The sequence below is a fragment of the Cariama cristata genome, unplaced genomic scaffold (assembly GCF_000690535.1).
Source record: "Cariama cristata isolate BGI_N322 unplaced genomic scaffold, ASM69053v1 scaffold4772, whole genome shotgun sequence".
In the NCBI taxonomy this organism is placed as follows: domain Eukaryota; kingdom Metazoa; phylum Chordata; class Aves; order Cariamiformes; family Cariamidae; genus Cariama; species Cariama cristata.
In genome coordinates, this window is record NW_009604303.1 from 22,609 (window position 1) to 44,479 (window position 21,871).

The following is a 21,871-nucleotide window of genomic DNA, read 5'->3' on the forward strand; positions in this document are numbered from 1 at the left end:
GCTACTGATGGAAAGGGAAGAAGCAGCAGTTTCCAGACTGGCTAGAAACCTTCTTTCCAGCACCTGTGTCACTGCAGTATGCTAAGTCTTATCAGATAACCCCTTTACTACATGTACTTGAAAGGCTTGATAACGGCAGGAAAACCTGTGAGACATGTTTGTTTTTCCCTTGAGCTAAGGGGAGCCCTAATGCGTGACACTGTTTTTAGCATGTAGCCCTCAATAACTCAAGTAAATGTGAAAGAAGGGATTCTGCTGAATAGGAGGTACAAGGAAAATTGCAACAACTTGCTAGTTTTCAAATGTGTCAAGAAAATAGAGTTAGAAATGATATCACATTCCCCCAATAAAAGTATTTACACTTTAGATCTCAGTAAAAGATGTCGTTGTAGAGGAATATACACACAGTAACTGTACAGCAAAACAATAGAAATAATTGTAATTATCTTCATATACTAACAAAGAGTATGTAATTTAGATTGCCAGTGTCTAAGGGAGATGGCAGTGTGGGCTTGTCAGGAAGTCTGCTGTGAAAAACTTGCAGGTGGAGCTTTACTGAACCTTTAAGAGGCAAGTAACTTGATGTCCTGTTGTAAAACATCGCTATGGATTATCGCATTAAAATTGGTGTAGATTAATTGAAACTAATGGAGCCTTTACATCCTTTTACACCATCTGAGTGCTTGGTCCACTGGCTTCTAAAACTCCTACCAGGTGGCCATAGTTGAACTTGTACCTGTAGTGCCTCAGTTGTTTGTGTTAGCTCCCAGTACCAGAGAATACTCCACCAGGATTGTTAAGTAGTTCCAGTCTGTGATTGCTTTTGTTAAAAGTTTTCACCTATTAGCCTGTGTTTACCTGGCTTCTACGTCCAGCCTGAGTTATAAATGTACCTTTATCCTCTAGGTTTAAAGGACTTTTGTTACCAAATTTTATCTCCCAGTATAGGAACTTACAGGTTATAATCAAATCTCTTTGTAGCCTTCTCTTGCTTAAAAGAAATAGAATGAGCATCCTGGGTTTATCATCAGAGAGTATGTTTTCTTATCCTTTCATCATTCTGATAACTCTTTAAATTCCTTATATTTAAACGTGAGGCATCCTAAGTATCTTTCCTAAAGTAGTATGTATGCCAGAATAGGACATAAATTTCCAGGAGCTGGATAGAAAGGTAATATAACCTTTCTATTCATGTTCACTACCTCTCTAGTTAAATATTTTAAAGGACTGTTTATCCATTTTAACCATAGACTTGGAGTGGGAGTATGTTTATTTTTTCTGTAATGTCACTTTTCCAAGTCACTGATTTGCAAGACTGGTATTCCTACTCTAATAATTTATATTTTGCATTCTTTGTTCTTAAATATATAACATTGTGTATGGTTAGCCATGTTGAAACATGATTTCTTGGGTGTGCTTGCTGAATAATCTATGACTCTGAAGCAACCTTAAGTGTGAGATATCAGAGAGTAAGGTCTCTGGGCCCTCAAATTGGGCCCCTGTGATTCCCAAGTCCATAACGTGGAGTATTGAAGCTCCAGGAATCCGGGGTCTGCTGTGGAATGGAACTACCAAAACCCTTGTTCTGAAATTATCTTTTTAATATGTATATTCTGTGAAATAAAAAAAAACCCAGCACATTTAATTTCTTTATTTTTTTCTCTATTTTCTTTTCCCCTTTTTCTGAACTCCCTGGAATAGAAACCATGCTGCTCACTCAGCTTTCAAGTCTCGTGTCATTCACTGGTCTTTGATTCTGTGTTACCTTTATTCAGTGATGTTTTCATTCTTTTCGTTCTTTTTTGAGTCCATTGATATAAAAGTTTTGGACTAAGAATGCATCCCACTGTTAATGATGGATTCCCCTTACAATTCCAGGCCTCTTTCCTTTTGAATTTTTGCAGCCATTGATTTGTGCAGGTTGATTACCTTTTTAGGTAACCTTTAGAAGGTTTTCTGCAGAAAAGCAGCTTTTGCAATTAGGCTGACTTCAACTCCTTGCTTCTACTGCTTTTACACATGGCTCTCTAGAAAAGAAAAATCTTTGATCAAAAAACTACGCTGATGAATTAAATTACCGCCAGAGAAAGAGTATGGTTTTGTCCTGTAATCAAAGTGCATGGCGTTAAAAATTTACCATGGTAATTCAGGAGTGTGTGGTTGTTGTTTATTTGCTAGAAGTTATTTTGGAAAATGCCAGCACGTTCAAATTGTTACGTTCTGAAGTGAACACAAGAATGTGGCAGTCTAGCATTTTCCTGACTGTCAGTATACTAAATTTGCATAAAATAACTGGTTTTCAAACAATTTTTTTTATATTATTGACCTGCCATTACAATCAAAAACTGTGTGGTCAAGGGAGCATTTCAGTTATGGCCTTGAAAAGTGAATAGCGTTTATGTCTGCTGAATGTAACTGATGTGATAGCTGATATAATAGCAAAAGAAAAACTAATTTGTGTTGTGTCCAGGAAGTAAACATCTCTTGTTTCCACTTAGGGTATTTTTTTAATCTTCACATACAAAGTCTCTTCACGACTTCACTTTGGTTTTTTTTCCCATTCCAGAAAATGTTTCCAGTGTAGGTTGATTTCTAGCCAAGCTATTACTTTTGCATTCTGTTTTTCTTCTTCAGTATTGCAAAAGAAATACCAACACAGAGTGTTAATGTTTTTATCAAGCCAAGGCAAACTGTTCAAGCTGTTGCTAATCTAGTGTACAAGGAGGTGTTCAATGTGATCTATTACTGTAGATATAAAATGGTGCCGTTAAAATTGTCTTGAACCTTTGGGGCACAAGAGATGAAAGCTCTGACACAAGACTATAGTTTTTTAAGTTCATTCTGTTATTCTGTATAGGAATTTCCTTGGTACGTTGTGCTTTTTTTTTGTTGCAGGAAAATAATGTGGTTATTTAGGAGGCAGATAGTGTCATGAGTCAAAAGAAGTTCCATGTCAGGTTAATAATAATCTGCTCCTATCTGGATCAATACAACTTGCCCTTGGTCTAGGAACACCATTGCTGTGGGAGGAAAAGGTTGCAGCCTGTTGCATATAGTGGGGAATTATACACAAAAAATTAACCTTGCTTACAAACTGTTCCAAACCTACACCAATAAATGTATATTACTGACCTTGTTCCTTCTCCCTTCCTGCCTCCTATCCCTCTGCCTTTTCCAGTGGATGCTTGCTTGTTCATATGTATTTGGCAATACCTAATGACTTGCTTGTCATAGGAGAAGTGACAAGAAAGTAACAGCTTCTTGCTTTGCTGATAACCAACCTATTTAAAATTGTTTAATTAATTACGGTACTTTTCTTGGTCATTTTAATTATATTTGAAAATAAAGTCAGTTTAGTAGCAAGAGGTACCATTTAAATTCATACATCTGGAACAGGTGGCTCAGGAACGGATGCAGGAAAGATATGAAGGATTTGTTCTGAACGGATTTTGCTGAATCTGTGTGTGCAGATATGTACACATGCGTTATCTTTAATGTTCCAGTTTTACCTTAAATAAGGGAGGAATAAAATAAAAGCTATCGGTTGGAGGTTTTTTCCCTGCAGTTCAATGAAGTTGGTGCACCTTTGGCAAACTTTTTTTTTTTCCTCTTTAGCAACGTGTAACTATCCACGTGGTTGGAGTGCAGCTCAGTGACTCTTAACCCACATAATTAATGTTAGTGCTTGCTGCAATGAGCACCTCCAGAGAGCCACGTGCTCTCCTTTCTAGTCTTCCAGTGAGGACACTGAGGCAAGGACGATGAGGGATTTGGCCAAGATTACAATTTCCATTGTCTCTCTCTGCTGGTCCTCGTGAGGTTGCCGCACCAGTTCAGCGCAGTGGGTTTGCTCAGCAGAGCTGGTGGGTCTGCACCAGTCTAGGTGTCCAGAGTTCCACTGGTTGCACCAGTGATCTTGTTGAACACACTGCACTGCACTGTGAAGAAGATTTGCTTATGGACCTATTGCAAAAATCAGTTTTTAGCTGATAAGATAAATTGGAAAGGAGACAGTAACTTTTAAGAAAAATAACTTTTCTACCTAAATGATGCATATTTCCAGGTATTTCTTGCCTCTCACCCATCCCTCCAGAGGAAAATACAAGAAAATGCTTTTTAAAATTCAATTCAAAATTTATGTATTTAGATGTTCTCAATACAAAGAAGAATTTACCAAAGCTCATGATTTTGAAAACTTTAAAGTCTAACTCTATGGTTGATTTTTCTCTTATTCCTCCTATTGCTCTCTGCAGAAAGGCTGAAAGGAGGAAAAAAGAGAAGGTACTTGAAAATAAAGTACCTACATTTTTAATGAAAATTCTTGAATCAAATACACATGTATTTATGAAACCTTTTAATATTAGTACTCAGTAATTAGCATTTAAGAAAGTGCAGAACATATACATATTAGTTTCCTAATAAACTTGTGCACAAGCTTCGCATCAATTTCTTGCAAAAATCTTCTGAACAGAAATGGCATCTAATAAGCACTATATACTGGAAAACTATTTATGGAAAAAAAAAAAAAGAGACTGAAAAACTAGCCATTTATTATAATTGTAAGAATCGCAGTATTTAAGGAGTTTCTGTTTGGTGAATTTTTGTTATGGATATTTGTAATTAAACAAAAACAAGTTCATAGAGAAAAAACCTGAAAATCAATTGCACAGATTTTAAGTAGGTGACTGAAATCTAGGATGTACCATTGTACCATTACAACAGATGGAGGTGGTACATTTTCTCTTCAAAATGTTTGAAGTCCAACTATGGCAGTATCCCTTTTCCTTTTTCTCCTCCCTGTTTTCACAATTGTCTATAGTTAGACTTGTAATTACTATAGAATAAAAGTCTAGCAGTTGATATCAAAGTCCAGTTTAACCTAAATGCATAGTGAAAAAAATATTTTCCATAAGTATTTGTATAATTTTGGTTAACATTTGCATTAGTATTACTACTTCTTTATGGTCTTTCATCTCCATTTAAATATTTATATTAAAAATAATACTGAAGCTTACAGAATGATTACAGACTTACAGGCATCAATCACCAGCAAAGGAAATTTTAAACTCCTTCATGAAAATGTACTTGTAAGAAATACTTGATTTTAAAAACTATACTTGTGTTAAAGTTAAAAAGCATTGGCATTTCTATATTCCTAGGTAGGAAAAGACAAACCTCAACTAAAAGGAGGACATATACTGTTGAAATTTCACAAGTGAAAAAATTGTCATTTTTTTACAATATCTAGCCTTTTCAAAAATAGCGCTCTCAGACTGGACTACAAGTAGGCTGCCAGGTGCCTCAATAGAACAAGTCCAATCATCTGAACTGCTGTGATGACCTAGTTTCTTCTCGAGTACTTGTGTGCTTGTGAAGGTCCAAGCACACCTTGGCTCTGGTAAAAACTAAACTCTACAATATCCCTGACTGGAGGTGGCTGGAGCATTTATGACATTTACATTCCTTTCTTCACTAGATTATGCTGGTCATATCTCACCTTAGTTTTTGTAGCCTTATGGGGATGTAGGAGAGCACTTTGTCCTGTTCTACAACTTCAGCTCCTTGTTCACTTTCCCATCAGTGTGCGTGTAACAAGGAAATAAGGCTGCGATGATATCTAGGTGCACGTGTGTGGAAATGGAAGGAGCTCACTGTTCTGCAGTAGAAATAGAGCTGAACAGGCTTCTAAAATTACAGAATAATCTGATTTGGAGTTCTTTTAAGAGACTCAAAGTCTGTTCAGAGGCAAAAGTGCTGGTAAAATGTTTCACGTAATGCAATGCAGAGTAGAATACCCAATTTTGCTGTGAAGGCATCATGAGCACCTAGCTTGTATCCATTTCTCTTGTCAGCTTCCTCTAGTATAGTTCAGTTATAGAAGGCCTTTTACTCTGAGAGACAACTGGAAAGAACAACAATTTAAAAATTCACTAAGGGGAAGGGCAGGCAAGGGGAGGAATCATAATGGAAAATTCTTATCTAGTGTCTTCATGAGTCTGAAACACCATCATGTCCCACAGCCACTATCGTTCCATTGGCCATGGGCAGCTTTGAATGCTTACACATTGGCACATGTTGGGTTTCTTTCAGTTGCAGACTTGTGGTTTTTCGTATCTGATTCAGACAGAAGAGCTGCATCTTTCACGTTCTCAAGCTGGAATAATGGTTCCAGCCCTTGGCCAGCTTCTTCACTCCAGAAGGAAACCATCTAAATGATACTGTATGTGTTCCTTCATTCCGATGCAGTACTTTATAAATATAACAAGCACAAAACAAGTAATAAAAATAGTTGTCACATTGCTAAAATCAGTGTAGGAACTTAATCTAGGCCATAAGTGAACTGTGTGGCATATAAAACAAACAAAATGCTGAAACAGTTAACCAATAAGCAAAATATGCCTTCCCCCGTAAGGTACTTGTGACAATTGGAAGTGATTGGGATAGCCATAAGACTGTTGTGCTAAAAAGTAAATCTAGATATTCCATCTGGGTTTGGTAAAAATCTGGTCCGAAATAAATCCTCTACATTTCTGAGAGGAAAGGCAAGAGAGAAACAGCATACAAATTCCTTGCTAATGGATGATGGCATTGTATTATTTTTAGACTAACAAAGTCAAAATAGAGGAATAGAGAGGCCTCCTGGATCTAGTCCTCTGCTATTGCAGTTAGTCACCTTCATTTAATCCTATTCTGGTACGTATTAAACTCCACATTCAAACATGATATGAATTGCTGTTGCTAATGATAGGACTGGTAAAAGGTGGTAAGCTGGGTAAATGGATGGCCAGTTGTAATTCCAAGAAAAATGTTGGACAGAGGGGAGGAAAGAACAAAATTCTAATTAGCTGGCCAGCAAGAGAAGGGCATCACTCCTAATGAATTTGCTACAGAAAAAAATCCAAATCACTCAGAAACCAGCACAAAGTGCATAGGACAATAGGATAAATCAGTCTAGGAGGGACCTCAGGAGGTCTCTACTCTGGTCTTTGGCTCAAAGCAGGGCCAGCTCTGAGGTCAGACCAGGCTTCTCAGGGCTTTGCCCAGTCGGGTGTTGAAAACCGCCTGAGATGGAGACCACGAATTTGCAGCCAACCTGCTGCGGTGCTTGGCAGTCCTCATGGCAAAAAAGTTGGAGGTGAGCGATAAAACAGAGATTTCAGCAGTAGCTGAGAGGATAGCAACTTTCTCAGATTTGAGGCATAGTTTCTGTTCTTTCATTGATGTTTAGCTAAACTCATCTTGTGAAAGTACCTCAGTAATCTTGCATTTGTTTTGCCACTTCTAGACTCTCAGTCCTTTGAATTCAAGACTGAAGAGAGTGGATATGCATATGCAGCTTTTATACTTGAGTTCTGGTTCAGCCTACATTTTGCTAAGTTCTTTTAATTGTATGGAATAATATCTGCATTGTTCACGAGAAATAGTATTTCTGTCTCAGATGAGAGAATATTTTCGCATCTGCATTGCTTCTCTTTGAAAGAAGCAGTTAGTACCATGAATTTTCTCTTATTGGGGAAGCTGTTGTCAAAATGAAATTTGAAGGTATTGAATGTGGGAGATTTTACAGCTATTTCTATATACTCTGTCATTTTTATTAAAATCCAGAGTTAACTATTGCAGCAAAGCAAAATGCTCCAGACATGAGGTAAGATTGGTTTATGGGCCATCATGAAGCACAATTGGAGTTTTTTGTGGAAAATTTTTATTTTAAACTTCTCTATTACTTTCTTTTACATCTGACCATGAGGGAGAAAATGGCCTGTTATAATTTCTTTCCATGATAAAACTGTGGAATTCTTTAAAAATGAGAGAGTTACTGTAAAGGTCATCTAGTCCAGCTCTGCCAGTCTAGATTTATTCCTTACTGCATATGATATAATGCTCTGAAAGTGTAATTTTCCATTGTCAAGAGATGTAGATCTATAGACTAATAAATCTCCTAGCTCAGAACATTTCATAATTTCCTTTCACATCCTCATTCTGTATTTTTTCTGTTATCTATTTCAATTAATCATTCCTGGTTGTATCCTTCTTTTATTACCTGATAGAGTGCTTTTACCTTTGTAGGTATTAACATTGTTTGTACACCAGTAAGCTACATTACGTGTAGCTGGTACAATCACAGTAGCACAGGTGAGAGGTTTTTTTTTGTTTTTTTTCATAATGTAGAGTAAGTGACTTAGTCCCTCGGTTATTCCCCTTTGATAAAGAAGAGATTAAGCACAGCATATCGTAGCAGAGGAGTGCATGTCAGGCATTGCACGGAGGGGACACGGCATGAGATATCACTGCAATGTGGTGGGGAGCGTCACATCTATGAGAACTTAGATCTAGGTCCTGACTTCTCACCTGGCTCCTCTCCCTACTCCTTTCTGCACATGGAACAGGGAGGTGTCAGGACTATGAAAGCAGTGAACCAGGGACACTGGCTGGCACGCATCGTGAAATTTGGTGTTCTAAAAGGCTTGTACTGAGTGGTGAAAATGTTGTTTGAATTAAGGGAGCTCAGATGCCCATTTTAGAGTGCTGTTTTATCAAAACGCTTTGACAAGCAGTACAATTGTTTCTGAACAAGTGGTTTTTTCAAACTGGTGGTTTTGTCTCTGCCCCATTCCTCTGCCCCGCTTAAGCGGCAGTGGCCTAGTGCTGACACGTAATGTGGGAGATTGTATGGTTGCACCTGGGAGGAAAATGGCTCTTTGCAGCAGTGCGGCTCCTGAACAGAAGCTGTTTTATTAGGTGTTTCTATTTTACTGGGAAGAAGGGCTCGTTGCTTAGCACCTGATCTCTGAGTCAGCCAATCCATCTCTGCTGCTGTGCTGTGGAGGAAAAAAAAACTCATATTTTTCAGGGAGAAAGAGCTGCTTTTTGTCCATTTCTCAAGTATTTCCCTTTGCTTTCAGATTAACCCAAGCAGATAATATTTCTAACACTACAGAATTCTGACTTTAGAATGAAGTGTAAAACTAGTTTTGTAAGCTGGTTTGTACCCATAAGCTCACCATAGCCAGCACAGAATTAAAAAGACCTAATGTTATCTTTCCTCACCTTCTGAGAAGTGCTGTTTCATCTTATGCTTAGAAGATATTTTAATGAATTCCAGTAAGTAATGTGACTTTTGTCCTGGAATAAACTGTTCTTTTTCTACCCTAATTCATAGGTGCAATGGAAGTGTTTGGTATGAATTTTAACAGAATGTATAATGGCTGAGGTACAAACGCTCTTTCAAAAAAAATTCCCCATGGAAACTTCCCCTCTGCTCAAAGTCAGAATGAGTTTTTGTTTCTTTTGCTGAAAGAATATTACGCCCAAGTGCTAACAGAGAATAGCTTGCAAGAGTATATCTTCCTTAAAGCAAAAAATCTGTTTTCTCAGTTCTTCCCTCATTCATTACAGAGCACCTACATCCCCGGCACTTTTCTCTGTCACACAGTCAGACCAAGCGATATGAGAGAGGTCACGGCGAGGGACGCAATCAGAAGGGTTGCTGACTGCTCCTGCAGAAGGAGCTGTGTAGGTACTCTTTTCATCATAAGCGAGCACCTAGGTGTTCTAGGGAGGCATGGGACCTTGATTTTAAGCTCATGGTTTTTCATCTAGAATGACCATGGGCCTGATGCAAGATTTTGTTAATGCCCTGGGGTTGACTTCTGTGGTATTTTACAGTAGTTGAAGTTTTCTCCCCAGAAGGTCCCAGTTCATGTCCATGCTGTGCCACAGACCACTGCTCTAATCTAACATAGACCACTTGCAGAATAAGTTTCTTAAATCTGCTTGGATACTCTTATTGTTTTAATGTTTAGATAAACAGACATAGGAAAACCTACCTTTCCCATGAATAAGACAGAAATTTTCTAAGCAAAACCAGATTTTTCCTGGAGGAATTTGCATCATTTGAAAGAGGTTCGTTTGACTGACTGATATCTGCCAGAGGGGCAGCACAGCAGGGCACAAGCAATCCACGAGGCTTCTGGAGTGTGTGTGGGGTAACTCGCCTCAGTGATACTTTGTGAAAGGACAAGAGGTAATGGACATAAATTGAAATACAGGAAATTCTGTGTAAACTTAAGAAAAAACTACTTTTACTGTGATGATGGTTTAACTGGAGCAGGTTGCCGGTGGAGTTTGTGGAGTCTCCATCTTTGGAGATATTAAAAACCCAACTGGACACGGCACTGAGCAACCTGGTCTAGTTGACCCTGCTTTAAGCAACAGGGTTGGGTAAGGCGATCTCCAGAGCCCTAGCCATTTTATGGTTCTCTGACTGGTCCATTCTCTTCACTAAGAGATAAAACTGGGAATTGCTCTGGGGTAGAAATCAAAATAAGGAGTTAAATACTATTCTGTAATGGGTGGTAATTAAGTTTCTTTTTCCTTTTTAAATGGATGCAGTTGAATCATACACAGTGATGAACAACTGATGCAGCTTGGACTTTTGCCATTAAAGAATACGTATAGTTTTCAAACCCTCCCTTTCTCTCTTAGATTACTTGCTGTCAATAAAAGCAGTGTGGGAGGTACCAAAATTGCATATTTCAGAGTAAATGTAGAGCAGAAGAATGACCTCAGAATAAATTATTCTAATGAACAGCACTTGTCTAGTTTAACTTTTTATCCTCATTTGTTTCAGGCAGCTATGACAGTGCTGCAGTCCTTGTTCTGTCAGTCGAAAAGATGGCGGGGGAATATGAGAACTCTCATTTAGATTTTATATTGTCCAGAAGTTTTACTGCTTCAGTATTTCAATTAGAGTCTTGTGGCTTAATGGCTAAGAAGGAAAAGCTTTCCCTGGTGGTGGAAAGCAGGACCACTGTATATTATTTTTTCAACACGGCCTGAAGATTTAAAAAATGTTTTAACTTTTCTAGATTTTGTACGCATTATGGTAACAACTTTGCACAGACAATTTGCACTAGCTTGTACAACTGCAAATTTGCATCTGGCTAATGCAACATTTACTACAGACCCCACCCCCAAATTACAAGAAAAAGTTTAGGGATGGGAGAATGACTAAGAATCCCTGAACAGAAAAGCTGTACTTGCCATCACATTTTAGATGACCACAGTTCTGTCCTTACCTAGCATAATCTCCTTGGATAAGCAGCTATAGGAACAGTTGTATGAAAAGATTAGATATCTTTGATATTATTAGCACTTGTAGACTATGTAATAAAGAGAGCATCCTGCACAGGTAATGTAGCTATTGCCTACAACAGAGGCAGCTAGAAAACTGGCAGCTTCAACATCTCGGGCTACATTTTTTTACAATAGAAGGCTCTTGGCATATTCCTCTTAAGACACATACTGTTTCTTTGTTCTTATGGTCACTAACAAAATGCATGTGTTGGGAATTCATGGTCAGAGATCCAAAAATACAGGAACCCAGTCAGAGCTGTGACCGTGCATGATAGGTGGCATAGCCATGCACTGTAGATTTAGTACTTCCTAGAAACCTTTCATAAAGCTACTGTGGGGAAAAGAGAGAAGGAGTAGGAACAGGGCTATTGGTTATCAGGTCACGAGAGAAAATTATCTCGTCTGAAATGGACTTTTTGGCTGCTGCCAAGAAAACTATTGCTTTGCCAACTTTTGCAAATACACGTTCATTTGGCCTTAGTATTGAAACACATTTGCAGCTCTGAAAAGCAAAACTCAGGGAGGAAGAGGAATGCAGTGTGTGTAGGATAACATACCAAGCCGTGAATTCTGGGATCCGTTCTTGCAGTGACTGTTAATATGTCTGTGCCTCTCGCAACCCATTGGACAGAACCAGTGATTCATGCTTCTCTCTGTCTGACATACCTGCCATTTAAAAGATAAATATCCACAGGATATTTAGTATAATGATTCTGCCTTACTTGTTGACATTATTTTATTTGTACTACAAAAGCTCACTTTTTAGAAGTCCGTTCATATAGTATTCTAGTGAATGCTGTCCTTTTAAACCCAGGTATGGTATTTTTATTATAGACTATGCTCAAGAGCAGAGAGCGCTGTGCAGGGAGAGCAGCAGTATCTGTTGCCAAAGCACCAAAATACTAAGAATTGATTCAATAAATATTGCTTTTGGGAGGTAGGACTGAAAGTTTCAGGGCATTGTTAGTCAACTGTGGCATGCTTTGTTTCTAAATCACTTTTCATTCCAACTCACCATGGATTTATGAATTACTCACATATGATGAGTGTTTTGTCATCAGCCTGTGACTTTGGCATAGGAAATATTTCTGGATCTGCTTTAATAAATTCACTGCTGTGCTTTTGTATTAGATTTTCTCTCACATGGACCATGCCACTTGTTGTATTTGCATTTTACCTATCCAGAGTGAAGCCCCGCTTTTAGAAGGGTTGTGGAAACTGGAGCTCCTGCAGCATGTTAAAAATACTTTATTCACAACTTAGTGCCACTTGGTACCATTTTGGGGAAACTAGATAGCTGTAGCCACAGCTAAATCAGAGAATGTTGAATGTATGAGAAGTTCAAAATCCAGAAGTAAATAAAAAATGAACAATTATTCAGCAAAATGTAAGAAGAAAAGAGAATACAGTAGGAGTTGGAATAATCTTAGAGTTCATGATTACAGGAACAGGAATATTTCCTAAAACACCCTGCACGACCTGACAAATCAGATAGGTCAAGCATGAGATTTTTTGCAGATAACTCATTCTGTTAACAATCTCTGAACCCCAGTCAACACGCAAAACTATTCAAAGAAGGCAGTGAAGTCTTTACCTTCCTAAATACAATCATAACTTAGAGGATAGTCTTTCCTTATCCCAGTTTTTAGTAGGTTCCCTTTTGAGTCTAATTTCACCCATAGATGTTTCATTTGACCTTAGCCCTGGTAGCTGATTCCTTTCTGAGCTGCCCGAGGTCTTCTCTCATCATACCTTGGTAACATAGTCCTTGAAAACTGTATTTTCCACAAATATCTATAAAAATAATTATTCTATACTATCTATCATTAGCTATCAATGGAGACGAAACAAGATGGTAAACAAAAGATTTTGGCCGAATCCTCTCTTGGGAGTACCCTTAGGCACGAGTTGTTAATAGTGATGGATAGTGTGACAATGCAATACAAATAGCTTTGAATTTTTCCCCCTTTTCACTCTTCTTTCAGCTCTGAAATTTTGGATCTCAGCACACCAAATACGGAGAAACATGTATATGTGGTATATCAAAACTGTGAAAAGAGAACATTGCCAGTGTTCTCAAAGTATTGAGTGTGAGAGATCAATCAAATAATTGGCAGCACCAGCTTTCTTTTTTTTTCCATATATTGGCTTTTCCATCTGCAGCAGAAAGTTCCAGTAATCAGAAATGTCACAAGCTACTCTGCTGAAACTAGAGGAAGTTATCTTGCAGTGACAGAGGGGAACTGTCTGATTGTAAATGATTCCTTAGTGTCTAAACTTGCAGCTTGAGAAAAATTGGATTTGACTTGAGCTCTCAAAAAAACTATAACGATACATGCCATTTTCCTTCCCTATCAGACTGAGCTCAAATTCAGGTAAAAGAATTGGAGATTATTATTTCCATAACCTGGTTCTCTCTTCCAGCTTTCTGAAAATGAGCAAGTGGAAAATCTCTGAAGAAAAGTGAAGAAACAAATAAGCACTTGAAAGAGGATTTTAGGAGCTGTCAAATTGAGTACTAATTGCTATGGCCAATTCAGATCTTCAGAGAAGCTTCAGTTATGGGGTTTTTTTGGTAGACCTACAAATTCTGTAACCATGAAGGGGTTCATGTAACTATTAGAATATATCTGGTTTTTGGACATGGATGTCACGTTCTGTTGGTCACACTTGGAATTTATATTAGATCATTGGTGACCTCTTTTGTTAGTGTTAGCCTCCACCTGGAAGTTTTTTACTGTGCAGCTGTATTACTGTGCTATAACCCTAAAAGCATGGAAAGGCATACCCTAGGGCAGATTGCTATTTACAGCTGTGCAGTCTTCTGATGGGCTTTCAGAACTCTGTCAATCATTTGAAGAGTGTTAAAGTAAATATAACCCACATAGCAAGTTTGGTAAAGTTGCAGGAAGAGAGGAACTGTTATGGCTGTTCCCATGCACAGTGAAATCTCTGTTGGCTGATGGAATGTGCAGCTAAGCCCTCAGAAAGGTAGGGCTAGAGGTAGGCTAGCACCTTTGTTGTTAAAAAAAAAAAAAAAAAACAGAAACATAGAAAACTCCCTTTAATAAATGATGTTTTGTTACTCTTGAAATACTTGTGCTTTGGAGGCTGCTGATAGCAAAGGCAGACATATACATACCTAAAATGTTTCTTTGGTATTCTACTTAGACATGCATTTGTCAGAGGGCTTAGTTTAGGTATATTACTAAATACCACAAGCTCAAACAGCACATATTACAGGAGAAAATTATTGCACTCAAAAAACTGAGGCTCAGGATATTCAAAGGAGTCTTGGTATATGTTAAATGTCAAGTGACACCTTGCTTTTGGATAATGGAAGATTTTGCTAATTGTATTTTGGGCAACTGGAAAGCATATAATTCAGAATGTGATTAAACAGTTTCAAGTTTCAGTTCTTCAAGAGTGACAATTTCCATTTGGGTTTCATCTATTTCATCTTTTCAGTGGCAGTCTTGTTTCCATTTTATTTATTATTTTGAGTTACTAAAAAGTTTCTTTACTATAGAATGCTGTTTTCTATTTCATTTTGTGCTTGCCTTCAGAATTAGTAGGAGAGATGAGTTCTTGGAAACTGTGTCAAGATGTATGTGAATGCAGTTGCTCAAAGCTCAAGATGTATCAGAATCAAAACACAGTGAACATACGTTGAAATCTGGCCTCGTGGGCGGGTGATTAAACAGTATCTTGCAGCAAACTTGCTTTAGTACAATTGAATTTCTGGCTTCGGTGTGAATCCATATTTTTAGGGTTCACGGTATTAAAAAGAAGTATTTATATTATTTCCATATTTGCCACATCACAGAATTAAGCTGTAAAAGGGGAAACATTATGGTGGCCGACATTAGGACAGGTTACTTAAAGAGGTTGTGGAATCTCCTTTGGAAATAGTTGGATCTAGGCTGGAGATAACCCTGAAGAACATGATCCCGTGTTGGCTTCAAAGTAAGCCTTACTCTGAGCAGGAGGAAGGACATGACCTCCTTCATCATTCTGTGATTCTAAACCACACTGAGAAAATGGCATTAAGCATTATCTAATAACTGGGAAGAGGCTGCAGACTGCATTCGATGATTTCCTAAAAGAAGCAATAGAAGAAGCATTTTTAGATTTCATCCTCACTTGGGGTTTTTTTTGATTACATATCATGTGCATTTGAAACTGAATGGCACTGACTAATGCATACTGCTTATACATCTTCTGGGTTAAAAAAAAAAAACCCAACAACAAAACTAGCTGGTACTGTTTTTGCAAAGGATGAACCAACTTGAAGCCTGAAATCTGTTTAAAATAAACTAAAGTGTTAGCTAAAATCACTGAAGTCAGTTGAATAGTTCCAAGGAACTTCACTCAGTTGTAGATTTTGTCCTTAATTATAATTTAATTTAATGAGCTAATGTAGAATAATAATTGAATTTAATAAAGCCTTTCTATTTTGCAATATGACATAATGTATGGAAAAATGGCTAAACGTCTAAATTACATGCTGTCTTCCTATTAAAAACTGATACCCCTTCATTACCCTTTCCTCCCAAAAACTGACTTAGAAGTTGAGAGGTGCAAGCTCACGTTTGCAGGTTCAATTTACAGACGAAACATTTAAAGAGAAGGCTTTTCGTATTGTTCTCATCTGCTTTCAGAATCACTTTATAAGAAAACCAAGCGGAGGTTTTCCTTTTTTGTTTTGGCACTGTGAAAATATGAGTGCAAAAAAGTCAAGCAGCAGGATGAAATAGTCTGGGTTGTGAACTGTGAAGTGCTGAAGTTTGGGGTTTGTGCGTGTATGTGTTTTTTCAACCACTTTGAATTAGGTAAGATTTTCAAAGCATCTAAGAGGGAGTTATTTACACACTTCTGCCCAGCCACTCTGTTATTCCTGGGCCATAAAGATCTCCCTTAGTCCTACACAGGTTGAAATATTTCGTGTGACGTAAGTTGGGATGGTGTTACTGTCTCGGCTTGCTGGGTGCTGGTGCCGATTGAATCGATACCAGTAGCAGAAGAAAAAGGACAAGAGCCAGGGAATGAAAACAAATAGGCTCCTTTTTTCTTCCCAGTGGAGGCCTATTGTGACCATCTGCGGTGGCAATACAGTTGAGTAGCTTTCTACAGATACGGTCTGCAAGGGATCAGCACATCTACCGAATCACTTGATTTTTTATATTATGCTCAATTATCGTTGTATTGCTGGTAATTTATCCCCATGGACATGTTAGTATTTGCTGCTTGAGAATGTCTCGGCTGTGAGACGAGACATCCCTTGGAAGGTGAGCCTCAGCCTCCTGTATGTGAGCTCAGGTGTAGAGGAAGCAGGGAGGAGAGAATGAAAAGAAAACCAGCTCTTTGAATTGAAAAGGGAGCCTTGTAAACTGAGGTGAGGGTTTGTCTTATCTGCTAGAATCAGGATTTGGGCTCAGAAGAATGTCAGTGCTTTTGCTTAGATTTATTTTTATCAAGTGGCACAAAAGCTTAGATTTTTGTATTGATTCATGGTAAGCTGAAATCAGAGGTTTTAATACTCAGGCACTCTAATATGGCCTTAGTTTCAGCACTAATATATTTATCTATCATTATAGAAAACTAAAATGCTGTCTTTAAATTTTGGAGTGATTAGTTACAGAATTATGTTTTTAGTTCACTAGAGTGATGGTGATTATCTGACTCAAAGTTCTGTAAAGAAATGATGATAAAATGTGTTAATATATATTGCCATTTTTAATAAGCTAGGATTGTAAGTAAAGGAATAATTTCCATCCTATCTCATTGCCAAGGCAATGGGTTAGTTCATGGGAGTGGATCGACCGGAAGGAAATGCTTCCAGTCAAAAGCTGGTAAAAAGTAAAGTGTTTTGTATTTCTGAATATTTATTTGGGAGTCTTTTTGCCAGTTGCAATTTAGCAGAATTTAGCAGAATTTATTGGTGTCTTTAAAAATATTAGGCCCGTTTCTGAGCAAATTGTCTGATGTTCTAAAGACTGTCATGTAAATGCTTCCACACCTGCATTGGTCAGTGTGTTCATTTGCATATTTGCATATTTATATGAAGAAGACCTTAATTAGATGATGTATTAGAAATGCATGGGCTGTGTAGCTTCGCTATCATACTAACCAAAGGGAGACATTCCTTCCTTATTAGCAGCATGAGAGAAGAGCGACCATTTTAGAAAGAAACTTAAGTTGTTTTGGCAAACTAATTTGTGGTCTATTTAAAGATGTTTCACTTGTGCTTTTGCTTTACCACCTTATGAACAGATGAACTAAAATTACCTTTTTTCTTAGGCCTAGAAGTCTGTTGGCTGGTGTTAACTGGTGATGACTTCAGTGTTCACAATGTTACACTTCTTTTATGATAAGGATGTAGTTGAATATAAACACTGTATTTTCACTTTTCCTGTTTTGATTTTCTTGTAGACATTTCAGCAGTCTTCTCTACAGCAGAAAAGTAAAAAGAAGAACAAAGGTAAAAATTAAATTTCCTTTCACGTATTGGTAGGAAGGCAATTGCCAACATTAATGTTTATGGTATTGCAGTGTTTGAGGACCTAGAGCTTGTTAGCTCCAATCTGATGTTTAGTTCAGTTTATTATGTTGAGAAGGTGTTGGCCCAGGTCATGGTTTAACCCCAGCCAGCATAGTCCATTATTGATGTCTCACAGTTTCCTAATGCTCCTCTACCTGTATATATCTGCTGTTGTCTTTTTTTTGGAATACTTAGACTGTAGCCTCTTTGAGACCAGGGCTGGTTTTTCCACCTGTGTGCATGTAATGCCTTACTGCAGCCCTGGCTTGTTACCTAAGCTGTCAGGTAATTTATATCATAGTAAATTGTCTTCCTTTGATTTAGAAATACAAAGGCTTTAGAAACTGTTTAGTTGCAAAAGGAGCTGCAAAGAGAGGTTTTTGAATACCCATGAAGTACTTCATAGCTGTATTTGGCAGCCAAGTGTGAAAATACATAAATTTGTATGCTGTGTGCTTTAATCTGATGTGAGATATTAATTTGTTGAAAATTACAATTAACTATTTTTCTTTTTTTTTTCCAATGTCTTGCCTTTCTTTTCTCTATGGTGTCTTCTCTTTCTGGGTTGCCTTTTTTTTTTTTTTTGTCTTATCCATAGAATGTGAGCTCTTGTGAGGTGCGGAAGATGGTTTGTTTTGGTTTTTAACTTATGGTGCCTTGCATAGACTTTGTAGTCGAAATAGAATGTTTGTAATAATTTATTCATGGCAAATTGAGGTTGAAGTTTCTAATTAATTTTCTTAAACAAGTATATGGTACTTTCTGGCTAGCTGTCTTGTTGATTTAGTGGACAAGTCAAATGCTTTCACAGCAACTTGTTGTCATTTTCAGCTCCTATTCCTGGTAAAAGCAAAAGACGGATCTCATGTAAAGATCTTGGTCGAGGGGACTGTGAAGGCTGGCTTTGGAAAAAGAAAGATGCCAAGAGTTATTTCTCCCAGAAGTGGAAAAAATACTGGTTTGTCCTGAAGGATACATCTCTATATTGGTATATCAATGAAGAGGTAAGCATCTGTGCTCATTGTCTCAACAAATCCATGGAAGTATTCAAGGCCAGGGTGGATGGGGCTTTGAGCAATCTGGTCTGGTGGAAGGTGTCCCTGCCCATGGCAGGGGGGGTGGAACTGGATGGCCTTTAAGGTCCCTTCCAACCAAACCATACTATGATTCTATGAAATACCCTGTGTACTGCTGTTGTCATGACTTAGTGGGAAGCCAGTACTTTGAGTGCTTATACAGGTGAATAACTTTATTCACCCAAATAATCATACTGAAATTGATAATAACTGCCTGACTAAATTACCATTAAGGTCCGGAGATATTTGGTCCTTCAAATTCACCTTTTACTACAAGGAGAAATAACACACTTTCCTGTATCCTGCTCTCACCAGTTTAGAATAGAACTATCCTCAGATCCTCGAAAAGGAAAAGGTAGTTATCTAATCCTGTCATTCAAGCTTAGTCATGGGAGTGTGAACTTTAATGATGTGCTGCCTAGTGTTCCTTGTTTATCTGTGCTAATGAAATCACCAAAACCTCTGGCAATTAAGGAAGATGCTTTTGTTTTCTCAGTTGTGTTCTGTCATTCCTTCTTTGTAGCTTTTGATAATGATTTCAGTGCTCATATATGCTGAGATTAAGAGCACCAGAGCAGCCCAGCAGAATTGTGTACAGCTTTGATTGTGCAACACATTCTGCATTAGTACACCTTTAGTTATATCAGCTTTAGCAAAAAAATGTTTTGCCAGTGAGTTAGGAGACCTTAATTTTAAACTCTTATTAGTCTCATTAGTAAATATCCGGAGATGAAATCATTGCCAACATGTGGATGCACTCAATCTTGAACTTGTTCTTTTAATCCCTGCAAGCATTTGTACGTAACCTTTTAAAAATATTGTGGTCCCTAACTTTTCCCTGAGTACTTACGGAAAGCAAGTTGTTCCATGAACAGAGTTACCAAAGCCTGTTTTCTCACAGACTCATCCCATTTGTGCCTTGATCCCAGCTGCGGATCAGTAACCCTAACTCTGTCCTGTCCATCCTCCCTCCTCAAGGTCTACTACGGGATCTTCATCAAGGCGTAATTCATATCTACAAGCACAGTGACTGGTCACCAGCCATGGCCAAGGAGTATGTGGAAGCACTGAGTTGTGCCTTACTTTCCCATGGAGAGGGCAGTGGTCTGAGTGCCTCTGTCTCCCCCCTGTCCCAAGTTTCCCTGAGACTTGCTGGGACTCGCTTATTTTTGACACCGCACGTCCCTCACCAAAGTGTCTACAGTCAGGATAGATTCAAAAGCCAGGGGGAGGAGCCTCAGTGACAGATGGACAGACAGGCAAACAGTGCTCTTGCCAAAATTTTGGCTCCTTAGGCAGCCATGCAAAAAAGAAAGAGCAACCTGTTACAACCTCGCACCTTCCGCAGAACAACTCTAGTTCCAGTTTCATGTGCCTATTTGTGTCTCTTTTTTTTTTTTTTTTTTTTAAGAAAGCATATAGTCATATGGACTGCATATGTAGCATAAATAACCATGGAGATTCTGAGAAAAAGATTTCATTCTGTGGAATTCCTTAACGTACATTTGTGTTTTCTGCAGCTTCCCTTTCATGATCCTGTATTCATTTCTCATGCAAAGTTATGAGCAGCTAAATATGAGAGTCTGTGTTATTGAGGCGTTAGTGGCTTAAAAGAAATAATGATTTCAAATGGTGAAAAGTCAAGGGAGATTGAATATCTGCTTAAATAAACTATGTGCAAGTCTTTTGAGGAGAGGGGCGGAAGGTCAGATACCTTCTCTCCTGAGTGCTGGAGAGAGATGAGACTAGCTGAAGAGATAGCATGCCTCTTAGCTGTTATATATAAAGTTGGTAAACAGCACACATTGAAATTGCTTTTTTTCGCCATATTTCTTACAGTAGGCTGCATTTCTCCTTCCTAATTAGTCCATCTTCCCCCAAAATGAACTAATTACAATAACTAATTGCCTGAATACATTTGGTCATTTTGTATATTTTCAAATGCTAGTTCAGCTGTGAAATTGTTTGAGAAAACTGGGTATTTAAAATTGTATATTACACCAAGGGATCTGTCTTACTACTTTGGCAAAAGTCCCAGTGACTTCTGTGGGAGGTTTGCCAGAGCAGAGCATACATTAGTATTCCTTATGTAAGAAGCAGGGAAGTGAAAATATCTTTCAGTTTGCAGTGTGGTGGGGTTTTTTTCTGACACCTTAACACAGTAATATCTAGAACTATTTTTGCAGGATGAAAAAGCGGAAGGATTCATCAGTCTACCTGAATTTAAAATTGACAGAGCCAGTGAATGCCGCAAGAAATAGTAAGTATGCTCAAAAATAACGCATGTGGAATGTGGAACAAAGGACAAGATTTTCCCTTAAAACAGTGACATAATGGACTTCATTACAATGATCATCTGGTCATATCACAGTATAAGCTCATACAGAACAGGAAAATTCAGCGTGGTTTACGTGTGCCATCTTTCTTGAAGAAGGTTTTTTTCACTTTATCAAGAATCACAGTGCTTGACTAAAGCAAAATAAATTAAGAACAAGAAGGCTGCATGGCTGCTTCTGTCCCTTTATTTTCCTAGTTTTCCTTTCTTCTTTTCTTTCCTTTATGTTTGGGGGGGGGGGGCGGGGGGCAGAGGGGTTTGTTTCTTGGGCGTTGGAGTGTGCATGTGTGACACCTTTAAGCTCAATAAAGAGCTTTAAGCATAAAAAGACACTATCCAAATAAAAAAGTCTGCAAGTTCATGGTCAGGCATCAATCTTTAATATAACTCCAAATTAGTTAGCATCATTTCAAAGTTTGCTGACCTTGTGTCAGTCTTGAGGCTGAGTGGAAAAAAAAGAATGACAGCAATTTGCTGTATTTTTTAGGTATGACCTAAAGGTCTCAAATAACTTTTCTTCTCACCTAACTGTGTGTACTGCTGTCCAGGTTTGTGCCATTGCAGATGCCCATTTCTTATTTAGATGCAAACTCAAGCATATGTAGCAATGTGACAGGTGCATACTCCCACAGGTATTTTTAGAGTCATTATTGTTGAAACCTTTTTGCCTTGCTTTCTAATGTTTTTTACTGTTCTTTTAAGTTTATCAGGACTGTAGAATCACTGAAATTTGTACAGAAAAGCAATTGCAAAAATAAAATGGTATGATTTGTAGTACGTACA

General features: G+C 38.0%; 1 protein-coding gene across 1 annotated transcript in view; it reads left to right on the forward strand.

The window, feature by feature from the left end:
* The window catches only part of CNKSR2 (connector enhancer of kinase suppressor of Ras 2), a 96,065-nt gene that overhangs the window by 20,850 nt on the left and 53,344 nt on the right, over positions 1 to 21,871 (forward strand). The window contains exons 7-9 of the mRNA XM_009695524.1: positions 17,569 to 17,617; positions 18,509 to 18,681; positions 20,940 to 21,013. Of these exons, the coding sequence (XP_009693826.1) occupies positions 17,569 to 17,617; positions 18,509 to 18,681; positions 20,940 to 21,013 (296 nt within the window). The remainder of the gene's footprint in view (positions 1 to 17,568; positions 17,618 to 18,508; positions 18,682 to 20,939; positions 21,014 to 21,871) is intronic.